At 34.6% G+C, this 22,685-nt stretch overlaps 2 protein-coding genes across 9 annotated transcripts; one reads left to right on the top strand and one right to left on the bottom strand.

Annotated features, from left to right (window-relative positions):
- Nucleotides 1–415: 415 nt before the first annotated feature.
- Nucleotides 416–11,747, top strand: LOC141388582 (glycosaminoglycan xylosylkinase homolog). 8 transcript variants are annotated; one of them, XM_073958514.1, is made up of 7 exons: nucleotides 431–639; nucleotides 1,325–1,596; nucleotides 5,969–7,240; nucleotides 7,313–7,399; nucleotides 8,247–8,737; nucleotides 8,803–9,003; nucleotides 9,059–11,747. In XM_073958514.1, the coding sequence occupies exons 3-7, from the start codon at nucleotides 6,962–6,964 to the stop codon at nucleotides 9,264–9,266; spliced, it is 1,266 nt and encodes a 421-aa protein (XP_073814615.1). In that variant the 5' UTR covers nucleotides 431–639; nucleotides 1,325–1,596; nucleotides 5,969–6,961; the 3' UTR covers nucleotides 9,267–11,747. The 8 variants fall into 8 exon arrangements, with proteins under 8 accessions (XP_073814614.1, XP_073814621.1, XP_073814616.1 ...); XM_073958513.1 differs by lacking the exon at nucleotides 1,325–1,596 and having other exon boundaries at nucleotides 416–639; XM_073958520.1 differs by lacking the exon at nucleotides 1,325–1,596 and having other exon boundaries at nucleotides 420–613; nucleotides 6,237–7,240.
- Rrp6 (exosome component Rrp6) lies at nucleotides 11,533–15,344 on the bottom strand. The gene is made up of 4 exons (XM_073958511.1): nucleotides 15,088–15,344; nucleotides 13,228–15,015; nucleotides 12,297–13,043; nucleotides 11,533–11,705 (listed from the first exon to the last, which is right to left on the bottom strand). Exons 1-4 carry the CDS (start codon nucleotides 15,199–15,201, stop codon nucleotides 11,631–11,633), a joined length of 2,724 nt encoding a protein of 907 aa, XP_073814612.1. The 5' UTR covers nucleotides 15,202–15,344; the 3' UTR covers nucleotides 11,533–11,630.
- Nucleotides 15,345–22,685: the final 7,341 nt, after the last annotated feature.

The following is a 22,685-nucleotide window of genomic DNA, read 5'->3' as shown; positions in this document are numbered from 1 at the left end:
CATTTACGAAATCCACTCGATTTTAACTGTCAAATCCATAGGTTATACGTCAAATGAAATCTCATCTCGATTTCATTTGACGTTTATCCTATGGATTTGACAGTTGAAATCGAGTGGATTTCGTAAATGCAAACAAAGCATAAGACAAACGAAGTGTAAACATGCTATAAGATACAAATGGTTCCTCTGAATGAGGCATAATGCCTGTTCCAGAACCTGCAAGAATCTACACATTTTTACTACGATAACAATTTTTCCTTTATGTTATCGAAAAAATAGTAAAAAGTTGTAGATTCTTGGAGTCTGGCACAGGCCAATAATTAATTTATCGATTTAAATACAACTCTGAGGTGTAAATTTACCAGAGATCTGTAAATCGTGAAAATTTGTAAACAAATAAACGTCTTTTTGAAACAGCTGTCCATTGTTATTGTTTGATTCCGGCACATGTGAATTTTTGTTTTCATCTGTCTTTCGTTTTAATTTTGCATTACAAAATAAGAAAAATAAAAAACTAAACTAGCAAATCCAACACATAATCACTGCAAACAACGCCTGTCAATCTCGTTCATGCTAAAAGTATAGGAAGAAAAAAGACGAACACTACATCTCTGTGAGTGATGAGATTCCCTAGACAAGGTTAATTATTTGCATTAAACGTGTATGAAATACAAACAATTAAGTCAATTCATATTATTTTCATTAAAATCAAATAAAAATAGGCTATGTATTATGTGATTATTGCTCTGTTCCAGAACCAGCAAGAAGCTACTATTTTTTACTACGATAACATTTTTTCCTTTATGTTATCGGAAAAAATAGTAAAAATTAGTAGATTCTTGCAGTTCTGGAACAGACCATATGTGTGTACAAATTATAAACACAACAAATGTTCCTTCAGTGAATGTATGACGTCATTAAGATATTACAAACGTTCCCGCTAGCAGAGGATCAAGTACATATCGAGTGGATGATCTTGGTATCTGAAGTGTTTTGGGAGGAGGGTTAGACCATTAGACGCATTGTTGCCAAATAAAAAAACATTGCATTTGTATATCTTTTCACATGTGGCGATGGTGTGTTTGTGTCATAATTAATGAGCATTTCTTTTATATCCTCATCCACTTCATTCAAATTCTGGCGGTAGTTTGGTTTTATTTAAGAATATGTAACATTTTATTATTTTACCGAATTGAATGTCATGACTATAGGATATTTCAATAAAAAAGCGTGTGAAATTCCATACACAACCAAACAGTATGCATCTACCCAGTATTATGGGCTGATACATGTTGATAGACCATTAATTTCTACTAATCTACAGAATCTCGACAATTCGTAATTCAAGGGCCCGGAAATTTTATACGAATTATCGAGGATTTCGAATTAGCGAGCTTAAAATGCAAAGGAAATGTCTTCAAAGGGCCAACAGCTGATACGAATTATCGAGGTACGAATTATCGCGATTCTACTGTATTCCTAAATATGATATTTCAAATGGAAATGCTTGTATTTTGGATGTGGAGAAGTAAACAAAGGGTCAATTGTGAGAATTCATATCTACTTCAAATCATTGGATATTTAAATATATTAAAGGTAAATACATATATTGACGACATGGTTTTTTTCTCTTCCAAATATTAATAATGGCTTTAAACGTTGTAAAGATGACGACATTTCCCTTTAATTGCCAATAATGGCGTGTTGTAGGAGGTACTTCATTTAATGTAGTCGACATTTCCAAGTGAAAACCGTTTGCATCTCATATACTTAGTGCAATTTGTAATCGGTATTGTCCAACTGAAATTATTGTAGCAATTGTCATTATTAATATGGGAATTCTTGCAATGTCAGTCTGTGAGGTGTTTATTTTTGTGCGAACTGTGTGGTGTTTATTAAATTGTTCTAAAGGGCTTCTTTAGCTTTTAATTTTTATTTTTTTTATTTATATATCGTATAGGATGGCCATGTGTGATCTTGTACACGAATAGATAGTCGCTCAACGAAGGGAGTCGTTAACGTTTGCATTGCAGTGTCTCGGGAAAATTTGTATTGTACGGTTCGAAAATTTTGAATTTCGCAAAGAAAAAAGAAAATTTTAACTGAAATAAATGTAGAAAAATGCGTTTTTGTGGCAAATACGCAATAAATAATAGAAATTTAAAAAAAGTGATAACGTTTTAAAATTGTGAAATAAATTAATTTAAATACAGAACTTCCAACTTCTGGTAGTGTTTAAACAAGTGATAATTTTGGAATAATGAAACTCAAAGCATTTTATAAACTACAAACGATAAATATTGAGGTAAACTAACTGTATTGCTAAAAAGATTGATAATGAATACAAATAAATTAGAAAACACTATAAACTATGTCATTTACTGCAAAAAATAATAACAACGCCGAACCAAGAAATTTATTACTCGAACAAGAAATTTACTCTTAATGCATTCAGTAGCAGTGGTGAAACACTCATGAAAAATTCGATGGATGTGTGGGGCTTCGGCAGACTCCTAATTTTTCAGAAATTAGTATTTTTCTAGAATTCAAAGCATATGCATATGACTATGATGGCGAGTTATAAATGGGTCTTTTCTTGGAATTGGCGTAAAGTGAAGACATATGGTCTGTTCCAGAACTGCAAGAATCTACTAATTTTTACTATTTTTTCCGATAACATAAAGGAAAAAATGTTATCGTAGTAAAAAATAGTAGCTTCTTGCAGGTTCTGGAACAGAGCATATGTTTACGATGGATTTTGAGAACTCGTATTCTATGGGGAGGAAACCTCGCCTTCTCAGGGCTTTTCGCTTAGCTTTCTTGTCAAGGACGGTTTCAATTGTCTTCTTGGGAGCGAAAAAGCTTTACAGTTTTGTGCTGTTGAAATTAATTCGTCTTCTCAGATGACAATTGTTTCTCAGATAGCCCATCCACCTTAACTTCCTTACAGCTTCTGTACGTGTCTACAACAAATTGACCTTCAACTTTGTCCTTGCCTTATGGGTTTAACCCGCTTAGCGCCGAGATTTTTTTTTGCGAGAAAACATAAAATTCTATCTGAAAATGATATTTTTGAGGCTTTTTAAGCATTTTTTAATAGATAACTTTTTTCTCTAAAACAATAATATAGGTGTATTCTCATATGCCAATCCCTCGGTTTTTGATTGAGAAAATACTCTTACTAAAAGTTCCTGACTTTATACGAATCATGGCACAATTACCCAGGTAGTGGCATCGTAAAATTTTGAATATGTTATGTCAAAAATTCCTTTATGTTGTTGGAGAAATTACAACAAAAATAATTTTTTTATAAAGGGATTTGACTTTTCATATTCGATCAGCTGGTGTGATACCACTACCTGGTAGTTCTGTCATGATACGAATATAACTCTTGTGCCAGACTATGAAAATTTTCATGAAAATGTTTTAGCTTAGGGCCAAACCTATAGCTCTGCGTGTTGCGTGTACGTTCAAAAATACAAAAACAAAATACATGTATTTCAAATTGAAATTGGCCCTTAAGCCTTTACCTAATTAACTGCGTGTTGCGTGTGCGTTCAAAAAAACAAAAACAAAATACATGTATTTGTTTTTGTTGTCAATTTGAAATACATGTATTTTGTTTTTGTATTTTTGAACGCACACGCAACACGCAGTTAATTAGGTAAAGGCTTTATGGTTAAAAGCTAAAACATTGTTATGTGTTATATTCAGTGTCTGGCACAAGAGTTACATTTATGATTAAACTTTCATCGCATATTTAAAATTTTCATCAAAAGTCGAAAATGACAAAAAAGTCGATTTTTGGAGTAGCTCGGGTTTTAGGCCAATTGCGTGGAAATGCATAGGTCAAATGAAGCTTTAACAAAATGAAAAACCCCACAAAAATATTTGAAAATACCGGAGTTTTACGTCAATTTTTGCAACCATTCTTACGTGGGTTAAGTCAGGTATAGAAACAGACCCCCGCCAATTGATTAACTGTTGGGGATATCGCTCGATTTTGGGGAAAGTTTTTGACCTTCGGCTTACTTCCGAAACGTCAGTCGCTTTGTAGTCGTGCATGAAACTAGGGGTTCTTAGACCGAGTTCCCCACTACTGCAATTTCATCAAATTACTCTAATATGGAACTTGATCTAAGATTAACTAATTCGAACTCCTCTCGACAACTCTTCTTTATTATTAGGATGATCACATCACATCCATCATCATCGCACTGTAAAACCCAGCGATGTAATTAAACCGTTGTTGTAAAGTATTCCCTACACATTTAGTATTGCTGCGTTTCCAGCTCTCCAGTCATAATTCATTCTTCGGTAAATACTTGCCGACTTTATAACATTTTTCGGTAATAACTTACCGAGTTTATAACGTCTTCTTCCTATTGATATCTCTAATTGATTCGAGAATATGTTCCTCAATTCTAATATAGTCCAGTTTTTTGTTGCTGTTTTTTAATCTAGTCCTGGTTCAATCTCCAGGACTGTCGTTTCATCCGCAGGATATTGCAACAATATTTTAAAAGATTCGGTTGGACAGTTCAAAGGATTCTTTCTGGATAGATGTGTTTTGCACGCTGTTGTCAATCAATCAATAGGAATTGAGGCGACTGCAACATCCCGAACTGAGGTAGATGATGTTTGTCTTCTTGTGGGTGCATTCACGCTATGTTAATTTATGGCATTTGCGACGGAATCTCTGTAAAAGCTATTCAATATAGTCTGAAAGATTTGGTCATTTTGCTACTCTCTCTTGTATCGTTGGACTTCTGTTCAAGTTCATGAAGATGATCACTGGCAATCATATACTAGGCAGATACTGAACGTACTTTTATTTTTTTTTTTATTTATTTATTTTTTTTTTTTTGTTTTCTCCTCATGTGTTCATTGGGCGACGTTCTGACAGATCCGAATACTCTTGCATTGCGATGCACTTGTATTCTTGGAAAACACTGGAGCGGTGAATGGCCAATGTTTCGTTGTCAGCACCCCATGACGTGTATGCTAGGGACTTACTTCTCAGCTTGTCGCAATTGCCTTTTGCTCTAACAAACTTTACCAGTCATCTGGTAAAGTGTGGCTGCAGATTTAGTGCTAACCATAGGATCGGAAGCCATGATCGTGTTATCTTTCTTTTTTTCTTCATCTTGTAAAGGTATATTCGCCTTCGTGGAGGTACACCATAATGCTTAACATAGCAATGATATTAGAATAGTTTTATTTTAAAATTCGAACAAAAACCAGCAAGGAAAGGATCAAAGCTGGGGGGGGGGGCACTATATGATACCCTACACCACTGTAATTATGTAAAATATAAATCGGAGCTATATCCAAATCTTAACCGATTTCGATATAATTTGGCACATTTAGTTCTAGACCGAATTCTGTCACACATTCCAAATATCATTGAAATCGGACATATATAGCGTGTTTGGTACAGAAAATACGTGAAATCGGGCGAAAATATATATGTTAGCTATATCCAAATCTGAACCGATTTCGATATAATTTGGCACATTTATTTCTAGACTGAATTCAGTCACACATTCAAAATTTCATCAAAATAGGACGTATATAGCGTGTTTGGTGCAGCAAATACGTGAAATCGGGCGAAAATATTTATGGGAGCTATATCCAAATCTGAACCGATTTTCACCAAAAGCAATAGCGTTCTACCTATGGCTAAAAAAAATTGGTCCCCAATTTTCAGCTGACCTGTACGTTGCGAACAAAAATACATGGACAGATGGACGGACATGCTTAAATCGACAGAAAGTGATTATATGTATATCCCGAAAAGGAACTATGGGTCTATTTCGTTTCCTTTTGTATGTTACATACAAATGCACAAAGACATGATACCCCTTAACACAGTGTGGTGTAGGGTATAATTAATAAAGTATTTGTATTTCTTTTGAGTTGAGATGATTTTTTTAATTTTGAATTCTAAAATTTGTTTTTTTTTCAGTGTTCGAACAGTCTACTCAATTGAAAAATGCAGTTTTTTGAAGCTAATAAATTATGAGATATGCAGATATTGTATGACGAAATTGGAATTTAGAAGAATAATTATTTGGCCACTCACTCGCCGCCTTTTGGTTTTGACCAATCTTCTTCCCTTCATAATTACACTTAATCAAGCCATTTGTTGCAAGACATGAACAACACGATCTATATTTTCGATAGTATCCCTTCTCTTCTTGTTGCTAATGTATGTATATATTCGATTTGTTTAGAGCACAACACCAAGAGTGAAGACCTTTCATAAATAAAAATAGTCAACAAACAAAAAGTGATTTTAGCGTCGACATCTTCGCTGCCACCGCCTTTTATTGTTAGCCAAAAGCCAAATGTTCAGCTGTTGAATGTCTCATTATTTGAAAAGAATAAACATTCGCGGTCACCGCTCTATCACGTCTCTAGACGCCGGTGCTGCCTGCCAGCCTGCTGTTGTTGCAAGAAGTGCTTGCCATTCACAAAGGCGCATAGAAGAAAACAAAAACATTTAACATTAATTCGCACAACATAAAATATCGCGAGGCTGCCAATTGCAATTTGTTTGCTGCTTTATGTTCTCACCAACATTTCACCAAATGACGAATAAATCCCAAAAATACCTACGGCAGACGATACAACAAAGTACCAAACAATCAGAATCTATTCTAGCAATTTACTGCTGCAACAGCGACGTCAAGCCAAGTATATCGTCCGAACTAATTAAGTCGTCACTGCGTTGGCCAATTCAATTGTTGCGCCGCATAAATCATTATTGTTGTTATCACCATCATCGAGATTGCCTTCGCCGTCAATGTCAGACATTGGAACATCTGCTGAGAGTAGACATTACTCAGTATCAACGTTGCTGTAACAGTGATTTTGATCATTTGAATTTCCGCACATTTTTATCACTGCCGTCTCTGCTGTTTAATATTGTGGCTCCTCTCATCTCTAACAGCTGACCATGAATAAGCGTACGGTTATAATAATTGTTGCTCTCGTCACCATTCTATGTTTGGCTGTTGGGGGTAATCTTTACTTTATGTACTATCTAAATAATCAAGATGCGGCTCTGGCAAGCACACGCGCTCTCGAGAATGTAATACGACACAAAATCCGACACTTGAAACCGGTATATCTGAATCGAAATCCACGTTTCTTTATGTATCGCAACAAATTGTTGAAAAACTATAAACCTGCCTCCTATGATAATGCTTCCGTACTGTGGGATATTGCCAATTGGGTAAGTAAATGATTATTTTTAATTAATAAGTAAAAATAAATAAAATATGTATGTACATACATTTTTTTGCAGTGGCCCCATGAAAATGAAGTATATCCTATGTACGATTCATCAATGGGTCAACTATTACAGACATTGCGCAACGAGCCTATAACGAAGGTAAATATTAACTTTTTATGTTTTATTAGCTATGAACAGAACTACTCGTAACCTTCTAAGACGTAATCTAACGAACAAGAGAAAAGTCAAATCATTTACCCTACCAACGCTTAATATATCGTCACCTGAAATGCCCAAAGACGTATATGTATTAATAAATAAAGAAAAAAGTCCTCGGAGTGCATCCCCCATTTATCACGACAAACCAGAGTAGTTTTGGCTAAACTACGCTCGGGATACTGCCGTCGTATAAATTCTTATTGGGCGGAAATCGATCGCGCCGTGCAAGACATCTGCCCAGTATGCGGCATGGGCAAAGCACCTTTTCAACTGCCCCGCCAAACCTACTCACCTAACACCAGTTAATCTGTGGCGACATCCCATCGAACCAGCCACTTTCCTGGAACTGAAGATAGACCCAGAGCCAGATTGAACAGAAGAACGAACATACAAACTTAGTACTAAACACTGTTACAACAACAACCAACGTTTAATAGAGACACCCGAGAGTGCCGAGTAGCTCGGCACCGCCCTGGACCACCAATTAACATGGAAAAGGAATGTCGAAGAACTTCCCAAGAATTCCATTGGTAAGAGTTGGGGACTGAAATAATTTTATTTTCAGCACTTTATTGAAATGAATATTTATGATAAATGTCTCCGAGTAAAATATGTAGCTGTCAACTATGACAGCCGCGCGTCCTTTAACCTAACCTAACTATTCGAAAAATCATATATATATATATATATATATATATATATGTATGTATATCTAGTAGTAAAACTCAGTTACTATTTTTTCTATAGTTTTTAACTTTAATTTTTTAAATTTTAATTATTGTTACAGGTCAACAATTTATCCCGCGGTACACAACTCAAGCTACTAATGCGTTTATCCAATCAACAAAAAGTCATTTTCAAACCTCAGTGGTATCCACGCGATATTGTGATAGATGGCCCTGTATATGGCGGCAAGGACCGACACACTGCCGAAGTTTATGCATTTTATTTGGGAGCAGTTTTAGACTTTCGTTCGACACCAATTGTAGTCGGCCGGGTGGTTAATCTAAAAACAGATATTTATGATAAAGGTGATACGGAATTGCAGAATACCATGACCATAACACAGGGAGAAAATGAAACTGAAACGTATTGCCTATTTGGTAAATGTCATTACTGTAATGAAGAGGAAACAGTATGCGGCGATGAGAATAATAACATTGAAGGTGTACTAATATACATTATACCGGGTCAATTGGCCAAGCGACGTTCTCCATGGCAAAGAACCTACAAAGAGGACAAGAGAGCACCCTGGGAAGATGATATGAACTATTGCAAGTATGTTTAAAAAAAAACCTGATTTTTCATAGTATTATCATATCATACTAACCGCTCTGTAATAGATCGCTCAAAGGTAAAATGGAAAATATTCGCCTTCTGGATCTAATTGATGTGGCCATTTTCGATTATTTAATACAAAATGGCGATCGCCATCATTATGAGACACGCGAAGACCGAGTGGTTCTCATAGACAATGGCAAAGCCTTTGGAAATCCAAATAAAGACCATTTAGATATTCTAGCACCATTGTATCAATGTTGTTTGTAAGTCATAAAAATACAAGTAGTAAGCGTGACCTAACCTATTCCTCTTTTGCAGATTACGAGCCTCTACATGGGAACGTTTGCAAGTATTTTCAGGTGGTGTTCTAACCGAACTCATAGATCGTTTATCGAAAAGCGATGCCCTTTATCCTCTGATAACAGATAAACACAAACGTGGTGTCGAACGACGTCTACTAGTCATCTTTGCAGTTGTAGAATATTGTATGGATCGTGAAGGCGAAAAAATGTTTAAAAATTTATAAATTCAAAACTGGAAATTGAATTTCATCTGTGACTGGTAATAATGATTCAAAACTAGAACACATATCATAAGATAAATATTTAAAAAACTAAACTAAGGTGAAAAAGACAATTTTGTATACATATGTCACTATTGTATAGATATACAAAATCGACGAAATCGTTTTACTGTATAAATATCAATGATAGCTAGGACGTATACATAGTAATATATAAACGTTTGTTATATTTATAAATATATTTATTTATTTTTTTTTCAAATACAGTACAGTTGCGGGCGCCAAATAGTATCAAGATTTAAAATTCTTAGCAATTCCTAGAAGTGTTATAATGTTTTTAAGTTTTTAAATCCAAAACTTGTGTTATGAGGAATAAAGTTAAAGAAATAACGAACCCGTAGTCGCTCGATCGCAGCTATATTGTATTTAATATTTATTAAGTAACACACACACAAACATTTCCATTCGCAAAAACCTAATGCGCACACGCTTCCATCCACTTAGAGTCGGACAAAAAATATACATTTACATGCTTTTATAACTTAATGGTCACTTACAATTTTTCAACTTCAGGAATTGGTGCTGGAGCATCATCGTTCTGGAAAAGTGATCTTTTCATATCCATCAGTTGTTCTGTCTTTAATTTTACTGCTCGCGGCTGAGTTCCTCTCTATGCGACATAAAGTTAAAATCGGCAAACTACGTAAAATAACGAATTTCAAATTACAAACGGGTATGTCCCAATGATGATGTTTGCGTATCATCGAAACCATCACACCATGATGAAATGTTCACCTCTACCACGAATTCATGGGGTGTCGTGAAAGCATCCAAGACGTCTTTCATTGGGCATTAACTTATGTTCGGTAGTCCACTTCATGAAGCGGGTAAAGATGCAATACAGTACACAGCCCACAAAGTTGATTTTCGTCTCTATATCATCTTAATATTCACTTTTTGAAGTTAGTGACCGAACATGCGGATTATGATACACAACACACGCCCTGCATGTGAATTGGGACCGCACGATCCACTGCATCAACTACCCAAAAAAACCCACTCATCGGATTCCAACCAATCCTGGTTGCAGAATTTTTGAATCTGGAGCCAGGTGAACCAGAACCAGATAACTAAAGACCTTGCATTTGTTCACTTGCCGATCTAGCCTAACCAGTCTTTGCCCAGTACCCACAAATTAATACTTTTATCTTACATTTCCTTTATTTTCCTATTTAATTTTCATTTCGATCCATCTTAAATGGTATAGCAAAATAGGATTTTGGCCATTAAATAAATTAGGTTTTTATAGTCGGTTCTATAGACGTTCATAGTCACGTCTATCGCAAAATATATTTTTATGAAATCTGGTTAAACTGCATTGATGATTTCCTCCCATTCCACTGCAAGCCCAAAGTATTGCTCGTTCAACTCTGCTCAAATACACAGCATTTGGAAAATTAAAAAAACAAATCACAACAATATCTACCCAAACCAAATAAATATTTTTAAATAAAATATACATATATACATCTATTACAGTATTTGTTTTTTTATTATTAAAACACCCCCCCATACCATTGCTATCGAAAACGATATCGTTTTCGAATGTTTCTCGAGAGTTTTGCGGATATTTTGTTCGAGAACGACACACGAGAATGAATTAAAAACGATTCACTCGTCGCTCAGTTTGTGGCAGGAAATCCTTCGATTTCGAATATCGTTATTAATATTATTAGCGAATGATTGACGATAGTTTTACGATAGTGGCGAAAAACATTTTTTGTGGAGTTTCTTGATGTTTCTGTTATGTACCTTTTCCGTTTTTATTTCTTTATGTTTGCGACGCGATATTTAACTGTTGATAAACATTGTTGTCTTGTGTTTGGCAACCTACCCATATGTTGTCTTTATCAACACTTATTGTCTATATTATACGTAGCATTTATATCGAAATTATTTGAAAAAAGCAAATGGGAATTTTTTACAAACAACGTAAATTTTTTTTTGAAACAAAAAAATTTTCAAAGTAAAAAATGTTTCTCGAAACAATTTTTCTTGTGAAGAAAAAACATTCGCCAAATGTTCGAAAACGATATCGTTTTTAAACTTTTGACGAACAAAAGAACAACGTGCTTGTGTACACCCGAAAAACAATTGCCAATTCTTCGAATGTGATATCGTTTTCGAAAGTTGTGTCGAACATTCGAATAATATCCGCAATTGGTATGAGGGGACACTTGAAAATCTTAAATATACATACACATATTAATGTAGAATAGAAAATATTTTATTCAATTTCAGTTCATTTTCGTATTTCAAAGAAATCTACAATGTAGCTAGGGTTAGATAGATAAAAATTGTATTAATTTATTTTTTACTTTTTACATTTGAAAATGTAAATAGTTTATTGAATTTCTTATTTTGCGCCTTGTTTGAGTTGCTCTGAAAAAAGAAGAAAAAATAAAAAGCATTAATAAAACAAAAGTTTGGTTTTATTTGAAAGATTGTCAATCATTGTGGTGAAAAATTCAAACGGCTATATATGCTTTTCATATAAGCGCGTTCCGTTCTGGCACAACTTTTGTCCGGCTAAAGTAACTTCATTAATTCCTACGTATTGTATCTTCTACCAAAAACAGGTATTTTCCCTGTCCATTTTACAGTTTTATGATGTGAAGCTTTGTCCGAAGATGGTGTTTTCTCAGTTGATCCAGCCACCTTCACTTCCCTGCAGCCTGTAGAGGTTTTTGAACTCGTTTCTTTCTTCTTAGTATTTTTCTTAGTTTTAAAAGTTATACATATTTTCCCTGAAGATGCAATTTAAAGGAAATGCAAAATATTGGAAACAATAAAAATAAAAACATGACCTCAAGCTCAAAAAAACACTTGTTTAATTTGAAAACAAATACAAAAGGTCGAACAAACAACAGTGAAAAAATTTATTCCGTTTTATATATCCAGTGTAGTGGCTGACCCTCTCTTATATAATACTTTCTCAAGATGTAAACATTTTGTTCGTTAATAAAAACTTACCTTGGCATGGAACTGCGCTTTAATTTCCATTCCTTTAGCTTTTTGAGCACCGCCTTGGAATTTCTTGAAATCGACATTTTTATAATCGAAATTTGTCTGGACAGGTTTATCTGATGACTGATGCGGCTTATTTGTTGCCATGAACTTTTGTTTTTTGTTTTTATTCTTAAATTTCTGTTTATGAGCTGATGAATGCTGTCCATCATGCTCCTGGGAAGGTGGCACGGAAACAATGGGTTTCTCCTCAGGTGGACCATCGTCATCACCATCATCGTTATTTTGGTTTTCTAGTTGAGAGACTGTTGTCTCAGCTTGCCTTTTGAATTCTTTTTGTTGTTTCAATTCTTTTTTGGTCGGAGGTAAATTAACAAACTTCAATTTATCATCTGTGGGTGTAATTTGTTCTATTGTTGATTTAGTTTCCATTTTAGTGCGCTTCGAACATGAAGCTCCATCGTTAGCTGCTGCTTTCTTTGCCACAGCTTCTTCATATTTCCTCTTAAGCATTGCTTTAATGGGAACGCTGTACATATCTTCATGGTCTTTTTCTTTTTTAACATCCTCAGCATTGATGGGCATCATAGCAGGAGCGTCTGGACAGAGTTGTCTCTTCTTGTTTTCAGCTTCTAAACGAGCAGCTTCTTCTCGTTTTTCCTTCTCGATCATTGGCAGAACAGTCATATATCTCTTGTATGGCAAAAGAATCTTCATTTTTTCTGCCTGACGATGGCGCAAAATTTCTTCGTCCTAGAAAGAATAAATATTTTGTAAGGGATTTTGTAGGAAATCTGATTTTAGAGGAAATTTGTAAAATTGTTAAACATTTTTCTTAGCAGAAAGAAATCACGTTCTTTACAATTAAATTTGCCATTGAGTGTGTTGAATACATTTCAAAATAAAAATCACTGTGTATGATATTCTATCAACTTACTTCTTCAGAATTTTCGAGAGTATCGAAAACACTTAAGATAGCCTTCTTCATAGGATTCGAAGCAATTGACGATTCATCATTAATTTGAACTCCCTTTTCTTTGTCAAACGTCAGGAGAGTGGGCAAGTCGTCACGGAAGTCTTCAGCCATTGTTAAATCGTGTGGACAGTGCAGTTTGCTGTTGTAATCACAGACATTGGCGTAAACGACTCGACTTGGTGCCTCTGTCTGCAATATTGGCTTGACTAAAGGCTGTTCACGAGCCTTTAGAATTATTTGATGCAAAGTGTGAAGGTTTTGTCGAACCAATGGTGGTATGGGGTTGCAACAAGCCAATATACCTTGCATTTCGCGAGGCAAGCTTTCCGAAATTTGCAACATCATGTGATTTGGCAAAACATATCCATAACTTTCGTCTTCCTGACGGGCCATAGCATCTCGCCATTTGAAAATTTCACTCAAAGCAAATAATTGCCGATTATCAAATATGCGTTTTGATTTACGATATATATCCATATATGAGTCGGCGGTAATAATTGGTTTCTGGAAACGTTTCTTGCAAACCTCCGTCGAGCGCTGATATATGGATCGCAGTAGGTGTGGCTTTTGATTTCCCGCTTCTAGTAAATCATTTGTGATACGTTCATAAACATAAATAAGGAAATGTGTATCCTGACGGGCATACGTAATAAGCTCCTCAGGCAGTGGACGAATACGCCAATCGGCCAATTGGAAAGTCTTGTCAACTTCCTTATCGCAATAATGTTTCAGCAAATATGCCAGTGAAAGTCGGGCAAAATTCAATGCCTTTGCAGCCTGATGCGTATCGAACATGTTAACAATGTATATGGACAAATCACGTTGCAACCATTCCACGTCAAAATCAGCGCCATGGAAAATTTTAACTATTTTTGGGTCAGTGAACACTTCGTTGAGAATCCACATCTCATCTCGTAACTCCAAAGCATCAAAAATATAATCTTTGTTTCTCGTTGAAATTTGTACCAGACAAGTAATGCCCAAAAATGTGCGATACGAGTGATGTTCAACATCCACAGCAATCTCTGAGGCTTTTCGCAATTCTTCAAGTGCTTGTAACAGCTTAGGTTTCGTATCAATATACATCAATTCTGTTGCGTCAACGTTCTTTGGTTGCTCAGGTTCCCGTGGCTTCAACAAATCGGCGGGCGCTTCAAACTTCATCAATTCGAACTCATAAGGATGCAAATAGCTTACAATATTGCCGGCATCATCATATTCGGGCAAGATTGCAAGTGGTTTTAAGGAATTTGGTTTTTCCTTTAGCCTCGGCATAAAAGGTTTATCAGGGCTATTGTCCACAGGAATTTGAAACTTTACTTGTGGTCTAGCAATATTTTTTGCTGTTATTAGTCTTGCCGCAAATGAGGGACTTGACTCGTTACTTTTTAAATTCCAGCTACCGGCACCTTTGCCTGGTGTGGGTGTCGATGTAATTTGGGATTCCACCACAATTGTCTGTGGTGGTTTCTTTATTCCGGCGAGTTCATCTAGATTTATTTGTAGTCTTTCAAACATGGCATCGTTGCACTCCAAAAGCATTTCGAACTGTTCGTCCGGCTGACGTCTTTGAATATTGCCTCTGACATTCTCTCGTTTGAGCACGTGCGATATAAGGCCCAAAATGCGATGAGACTGCTCATCGATTACGCGTCCAAAAGTTGGATATGCACAATACAAATCTCTCGATGCTCCTTGGGGAAATGAGTTGGCACATTTTGTGGCTACCACAATTTCTGATAGCCCTTTCTGAAATGGAAGTAATGAAATTAAAGATATGAATGCTATTCCTGAATTTGAATTTCACAAATCCATACTTACCTTTGTAAATTCTTCAATACTATCAAAATCACCAATGGGAGTTTGTTTAGGTTTTTCTTTTGTCTGTCGATCTGTTGAAGATGATGCTCCTTTGTCCGTTGAATCCAAAGCCATAGTTACTGACAAACTTTAAAGAATTTAACAAGCCCCACACAAGAAAAAATAATCACAAGCGTGTGTGACTGTCAGCTACCAATGACAGTTCTAATCAAAACAATAATAAATAGGGACCCCTAATCCGACCATTTTGGATAATCGATTAATCGATTAATCGAAAAACTCAATAATCGATTTTTATGTTATCAAATAACATTTTCTGGAAGAGAGTAATAAGTCGAAAAATGTTTTGTTGGAACAAATTTCCTTTAGAGGCACCTGGCGGAAAAAATCGGAATTTTCCCCACATATAGCCCATTCTATTCTGATTCCAACGATGTATGATTCTGGAAATACTTCCCGAGATATTGGCCTCGAAAGTTCCGGAAAATCTCGGGAACGGGAACAAAGTTTTCTCCTCAATTTTTAATTTTTTCTCTAAATAGCCGGCCTTCGGACAGATGCAAATTTCGGAAACAAAAGTTATTTTAAATTTACCTCGGGTAGTATGGACTTCCCCATATACATATATTATTTACTGTTGTGTTCGGAGAGACGAGACAAAATTTTAACACGAATTGAGTTTAATAAATGCGTTTTAATAAAATTTTAACACGAATTGAGTTTAATAAATGTGTTTAACTTAAGTCCAACTTCGGGTTTTGGTGGAACATTCAAGGCCTATACATTACATACAAGAATACATTTCTGGGACAAAAGTTATACACCTTTGGAATCAGAATAGAAAGGACTACCTATATTGCAAATATTGTCTTCCTACCTTAGGTCCCTCTAAGGGAAATTTAAGCCGCCACAGCTAACAGCTGATTACAATTTTTTCTTGTTATGGCATATTCTGTAAAAAGCAAAGCCTGGTTCACATTTTTTACTGTTGTTGACTTTATGCAATTATAAAGGTAGATGTATCGGTGAATTATTTTGACAAAAAAGTGCTTAAACACTATTTGTCTGTTCCAGTACTGCAAGAATCTACTAATTTTTACTATTTTTTCCGATAACATAAAGGGAAAAATGCTATCGTAGTAAAAAATAGTAGCTTCTTGCAGGTTCTGGAACAGAGCATATGTCTTAAAATTGAAAACAAGGACAAGAAATTTTATCCGCGTGGCTAAATTAAATTGTTGACCTTTTTAATATGTTGTAATAGGCTGACTTCCGTATCGTCATTTGCTTTGTGCTGTTTAAACTTCGTCAAAATGTTTCAGTTTCACACTCATTCATTGCTCCTCGAAAATGCAATTAAAGCTGTGTTCCTTTACTTACCTGAGGTTACCATTTTTGCCATTTCTTACCATTTTTAACCTGCAAAGCGTTCCTTAACTCCGAAAAGTGGCAAAACTGAAAGCAATTTTTAAGAGAGTGAGAGTGAAGAGAATGCGAAACAGGCTTTCTCTTCTACCACAGGATACCAGCAAAATTTCTGCAGGTAAAAAATGGCAGAACTGATTTTTCGACTTTGGTTTGACGATTATTTCACAATTTAAAAAAAAATGGACGAAAAACAGAACAAAAAGTTGAACGCTGACAAAACTAAATTGAAAACTGTGAAATAAAAGACGAAAATTGATTTTTTATGTTTATTTTTGATATTGCTGCCAGATCTCCCATTTTTCCGTTCCTTTACTTTTCTGGTAAAAATGTTCATGAGAGAGCTTTTTTGACACTTTTCTCTTTCACCACCCTTACCATTAAAAAAGTAAAGGAACAAAGCTTAAATGTATCAGAAATAAAAATGATACATGTTTGCTTTTTACCTGCGTTAAAATGCCTATTTTTGATGTTTTGAAACACGTAGCTTCGCAGTTGTTAATTACAACGGCGTTAAGGAACATAATTGCTCTGTTCCAGAACCTGCAAGAAGCTACTATTTTTTACTACGTTAACATTTTTTCCTTTATGTTTTCGGAAAAAATAGTAAAAATTAGTAGATTCTCGCAGTTCTGGAACAGACCAAATACTTCGCAGATTTTCAGTTATTTGTAAAGCAACTGACGATACGGAAGTCAGCCATACTTGCGAATGAACGATTTGTCAAGTACATATTGATATTTATTGAAATTTGTTCTCAAAGTACGGGAACGAAAAAATTACAAATATTGTAAAATTTCTAGATAAAGAAATGTTGGGCCATGTTTATATTATAGTCTTTTGAAGGGTTAACCTTCTTAATGAGGATTTATTTGAGGTATACGTAAAGGAATTGACATTTGAAACCCAGTGGGTTTGTTAAATCCGGTTATATATAAACGTACTATTAACGTCTCCGTAAATCGGATGTCAGCTATAACGATGTTAGATCAGCCAAACTTGTCAAGTAAAAGATAAGAGAAAGGCATTTTTTGTTTTCACTGTCTTAAGTTTTGGGTACAACTTTTGCTATTTTTGGAACATTTATCTAGCAATAATATTCTGGAGCAAAACTAAAGTGATTTTTATTTTTACTCTCCTTGGTACTTCTAACATCAACGGTGAAGTTTTAAATTTAAATGTTTTTGTAAAACCAACTATGCATATACATCTACCTTTTTTATTGCGCCATGTCGTTTTAAGCCATGGCTACAGGGTTGTATTTTTAGCGATTTTCATATCTGGCCTACCTCTACTTTATTGTACCATGAGTACAACATTTGTTAATATGCGTGGTATTTTAATAAATTTGAAACAAATAAAGCCCTAATAAACATGTGCTTTTTGATTTCAAAAACAAACGTTTGAAACAGCTTCTCCATTTTCAATTAATTTTTAGCGACCCCAAACATTTTTGCAAGAATTATACTTTCTGTGAGAAATTATCCATTTGGATACTTTCCAATTGAAGATGTAACGAATTTTCATTCATACAGCTGGCTCTGCACCATCCTATAAAGGCAAATTTCTGAAAATAACCACCGAAAAAAAATTTTTCAGGACCATATCTTTTGAGATGGAGCCAGAGCCAAAGACGTATAGCAATAAAGACCCGAACAAATGCATTTTCCAAAAACATATGCTAATTAGAGTTGGGCAATCTCGTTCGATTGAACGATCCGGATCACTATCTCGTTCAATGGACATCGGTAATTTCTTTGACAAAACTGCGTATACTTAATTTCACACCTTGGTTTTATGATGTTACTAATTCGTCTTTGAACGAGTACAGTGATCCGGATCGTTCAATTGAACGAGATTGCCCAACTCTAATGCTAATACATGGTACAATAATTCTTAGGTAGGCCACAGCTAACAGCTGATTACAATTTTTTTGTTATGGCTTAATCTGTCAAAACCGTGTTGACATGCAGAGTTGATATTTGTTATTGATCAAAAAATTCAACTCTGTTTTGTTTTCATTTCAACATTTCGTTCTTCTTCTTCTTTGTATACTCATCCGTTATCATTCATCAAAACAATTTTGACGTTTTAAGCCATAGCGACTGGGTTGTATTTTTTGGCGATTCTCATACCTGGCCTACCTATGAATTATTGTACCATGTGCTAATAGTTCCACACATGGTACAATAATTCATAGGTAGGCCAGGTATGAGAATCGCCAAAAAAATACAACCCTGTCGCTATGGCTTAAAACGTCAAAATTGTTTTGATGAATGATAACGGATGAGTATACAAAGAAGAAGAAGAAGAACGAAATGTTGAAATGAAAACAAAACAGAGTTGAATTTTTTGATCAATAATAAATATCAACTCTGCATGTCAACACGGTTTTGACAGATTAAGCCATAACAAAAAAAAATTGTAATCAGCTGTTAGCTGTGGCCTACCTAAGAATTATTGTACCATGGTTCCACATTTTGGTTACAGATGGCTTCACAACTCACTAGAATTGATAACAGCAATGTCAATCGTTTTTGATTCCCATTTCTCGCGGCAGAAAACATTAACGTCGTGTTTTGTGGCTGAAATTTATTTCTTCACTATTTCTTATTTTTTATTTAATAAAAAAACAAAAAGTCAACGCCGTAAAATTTGAGTTTAAATGTTTTTCTTGTCAATATTCCAATGAGTAACAGTTTTCGTTTAACAGAATGTCGTAGCAACAGAGGTTAACTCCCTCTACAGTTAATTTTTAACAATTCGTCGGTGTCATGCTTAAGTGTTCCATACGCCATTTGCCTGTTTCTAGAAAAACTCAAGTTAATGTTTTAGTCCATACAGGCTAGATGTGCTGTAAAAATCTAATACTTTAAGAGCTCAGTTTTACCTTACTAAACTCAAAGAATATATTAGAAGTTTATTTTAGTCAGATATCTGCTATAGTCTAGAAGTTATGGCCAATTTTTATAAATACAAAAGATTGTTGATTTGTTCCATAGGATCTTTTTTTCATGTTTTTGGCAATTTGTGTCACATGGAACACTTTATGTCACATTTTAACAAACAAACTTTTGATCAATTGTGTTCCACCTCCGTTATGTGAAGTGCTGCTGTAAAGCTGAAAATTCGGGGGCTTCAATAAAACAGTTGCAGCAGAAAATTAATGCTTTAGGGACCATTGCTATATGTTTCCTTTACATTTATTCAAGGAGTGTACTCCTCCACTTTCGAAAAATATAATTTTATTTACCTTATTTTTATTGTCTTATTTCATCGTTTAATTCATTCGAAAAAATCAATAATCGTTCTTTGAACTATTGGTTGTGGCAATAGCATTATATTTTAATTCATTTTCTGACATTTTAATTATCTTACATGTATTTTATTAAGCGGGAGGCGTTAAATGCATGGTAGAACAAGAAAAGGTAGCAGCAATACCCAGCTGACTGAACTGGGTTGTAGTGTTAGTGTCAAATTCCATTCGACATTTTATGTATTTATTTCTATGTTCGATGTATGTTAGGGATATATATTTTTCAAGAACAAATTTATTCATCAGAAAAAAAAACTATTTCCCATAAAGACGGCTTCATATCATTGACATGTAACCTCCTCCAGGTCCAAACGACATGCCGCACACTAAAACACCGCTTATAGAGGCGGTACAATATTTGTTAATATGTGTGGTATTTTGTTAAACTTGAAAAGAATAAAGCCCTAATAAACATGTGCTTTTTTGTTTTCAAAAGCAAATGATTGGAACAGCTTCTCTTTTTTCAATGAATTACCAGCGACCCGAAACATTTTTGCAAGAATTCTACTTTCTGCGAGAAATTATGCATTTAGTGGAATGATATGGAAACATTCAAATTGAAAATCTAACGAGTTTTCATTCATGTTTTCCAAAATATTCAATCAAATGTGAAAAATTATTAGTTTTTAAATTCCAATAATTTATAGACATTTCCTTGTTTTGTTTACATTTACGTTGACACTAAGGTTTACAAACAAAAACAAATTCCTTTGTGGTTGTTGTTCGAGTTGTATTTGTTGTAGTATTAACTTTACCTTGTATTTGTTCTACCATGCGTTAAATGTAAGAAAAAAATAATTTTAGTTTCATATAACAATACAACATTTTAAAATATCTTGATTTAAACACTATTCTTCTTCTTCAGTTTTTAAACCTAGTTCTTTAAAGCAATTTGTTCCATACGCCAAATTGTTCGTAACTTGACAAAATTGGGCAATTTTTTGTTACAAACGCCATCACTTTTTGAGAGGAACAACTCGTTTTTTCCTTTTTTGTTCCATACGCCAAACGGTATGGATATGGAACAAAAAAGTTCAAAGTTATTTTGTTCCATACACCAGGCTTTATGGATATGGAACAAAAAAGAATATTTTTTTGCGTCCAAAGTGGATATGGAACATAATGCCATTTTTATATCTCGAAAACTATAAGAGATAGAGGAAATCCGACTAGAAATTCAAAAAGAGCAGGGTTGAAAACTTGGAAAGGTACCTGTAACTCAAAATGTCAAAAATGGCGTATGGAACACTTAAGCATGACACCGACGAATTGACTTTTCCTATCTTATAATAGGTCTGTACGATAACCCAAAAATTTGTACAAATTTTTACCGAATGCTGTTCGATAACAAAATTATCCAGCAAAAGACAGCGAGTTTGGAGAGATTTTTGGAAAGTTTTGTGACTGAGAACTTGCAAATTTTTGCTGGGAAAATTTGTCCCGCAAAAATTTGCAAGTCTGATCAGCTGACTTTTAATCACCTGTTCAATGTAAACAACTCGAAATGTTAACATTTTTGACCAAGAAAATTTCACAATTGCACATTTTTTTAGATTCTAAAGCGTTGTGGATAGGATTAAAGCATTAAATAAGTAAACTGCAATTTTAAAATTTATGTTTTTGTTCCGTTCGGTTTAAAATATCAAAAGAAACAAAAACAAATTTCATATTTTTTCGGAAACAGCTGACTTTCTTGCAAGTTTTTGCAAAATGCTGTTCGATAACTTTCTGCAATTCTTCTTGCTTGAGAGAGTAAAATTCACTGAGAGAGGTTGCTGGAACTGACAGAGTAATTATTGCTGGGAAAGTTATCGTACACACCTAATATTGACATCTTTGCCAGAGCCCAACTATGGTGTTTGTTGTCTGGATTGTGGATATACAAAATTTTCTGAATAGTTCTACTTATCACAATTTTTAAATAAAGTCGAAATCGCTTATAACGTCGTCATTCATAACGTCATATCGCTTATAACGACGAAATCCAAAAGTCCCGAATTTCCGTCCTTTACATTTCACACAAATAAATATCGCTTATAAAGTCATATCGGTTGTAACGTCGGTTTTTTGTGAAATATTTGAATTTTGCTATCGGTTATAACGTCGAATCATACGAAAAAGAAAAATTTCTCTCAATATTAGGCCTGTTCGATAACCCAAAAGTTTGTACAAACTTTTACAAAATGCTGTTCGATAACAAACTTGTCCAGTAAAAGAGAAATGTGAAGTATTTGCAAGTAGTTGCAAGAACTTGCAAATACTTTTTACTTGCGAAGTTATCGAACAGGCCCATTGTTTTGCGAATATGTCTGGGTGTCCGAGATATATTTTAGAGAAAAAATAATTTTTGGGCGTTAAATGCCGTTATTTAATGCCAAACTTCTTGTATAGCTCGTTAAAGCGAACCCTTGCTGATTTCTTTCCGTTTTAGGTATTTGAGTATACAAAAGCCACAATATTAGTGTCAGATTATAGATTTTGAGATCCTATAAAGCTTTTTAGTTGACCTTGTGCATAACACACCTTCCTGGGTGTCGATAAATTCACATTTTTCCTGGGATATCTCGACTGTAATTTCGTATATAGAATTTATGTATATATATAATATACTAGCGGACCCGGCGAACTTCGTCTCGCTATTAAGGAATAAAATTTCATACAAAAACTCAATTTTCGATTTTTCCAATTTTCCGACTTTTCCAGAGAGATTTTCCAAAATTTTCTTCCGTAAAGACCTTCTCCTCGAAAATACGAATAACTGACAAAAAATTTTACAGAAATCGGCCTAGCCGTTCTCATTTTATGAATTACTATACATTTTTTACACCATTTTTATATATATATAGAAGATGATATA

The sequence above is a fragment of the Musca autumnalis genome, unplaced genomic scaffold (assembly GCF_047663935.1).
Source record: "Musca autumnalis isolate F117 unplaced genomic scaffold, ASM4766393v1 scaffold_1, whole genome shotgun sequence".
NCBI lineage: Eukaryota > Metazoa > Arthropoda > Insecta > Diptera > Muscidae > Musca > Musca autumnalis.
The sequence above is the reverse complement of the archived record's forward strand: the minus strand, read 5'-3'. Positions and strand labels throughout refer to the sequence as shown.

Coding starts and splice junctions, on each gene's coding strand:
- Rrp6 (XM_073958511.1), bottom strand. CDS start 15,201: ATGGCTTTGGATTCAACGGACAAAGGAGCATCATCTTCAACAGATCGA. Junction 15,016..15,087: donor GTATTGAAGAATTTACAAAG/GTAAGTATGGAT, acceptor CTTCCATTTCAG/AAAGGGCTATCAGAAATTGT. Junction 11,706..12,296: donor AAGCGCAGTTCCATGCCAAG/GTAAGTTTTTAT, acceptor TTCTTTTTTCAG/AGCAACTCAAACAAGGCGCA.
- LOC141388582 (XM_073958513.1), top strand. CDS start 6,962: ATGAATAAGCGTACGGTTATAATAATTGTTGCTCTCGTCACCATTCTA. Junction 7,241..7,312: donor TGTGGGATATTGCCAATTGG/GTAAGTAAATGA, acceptor ATTTTTTTGCAG/TGGCCCCATGAAAATGAAGT. Junction 9,004..9,058: donor CCATTGTATCAATGTTGTTT/GTAAGTCATAAA, acceptor CCTCTTTTGCAG/ATTACGAGCCTCTACATGGG.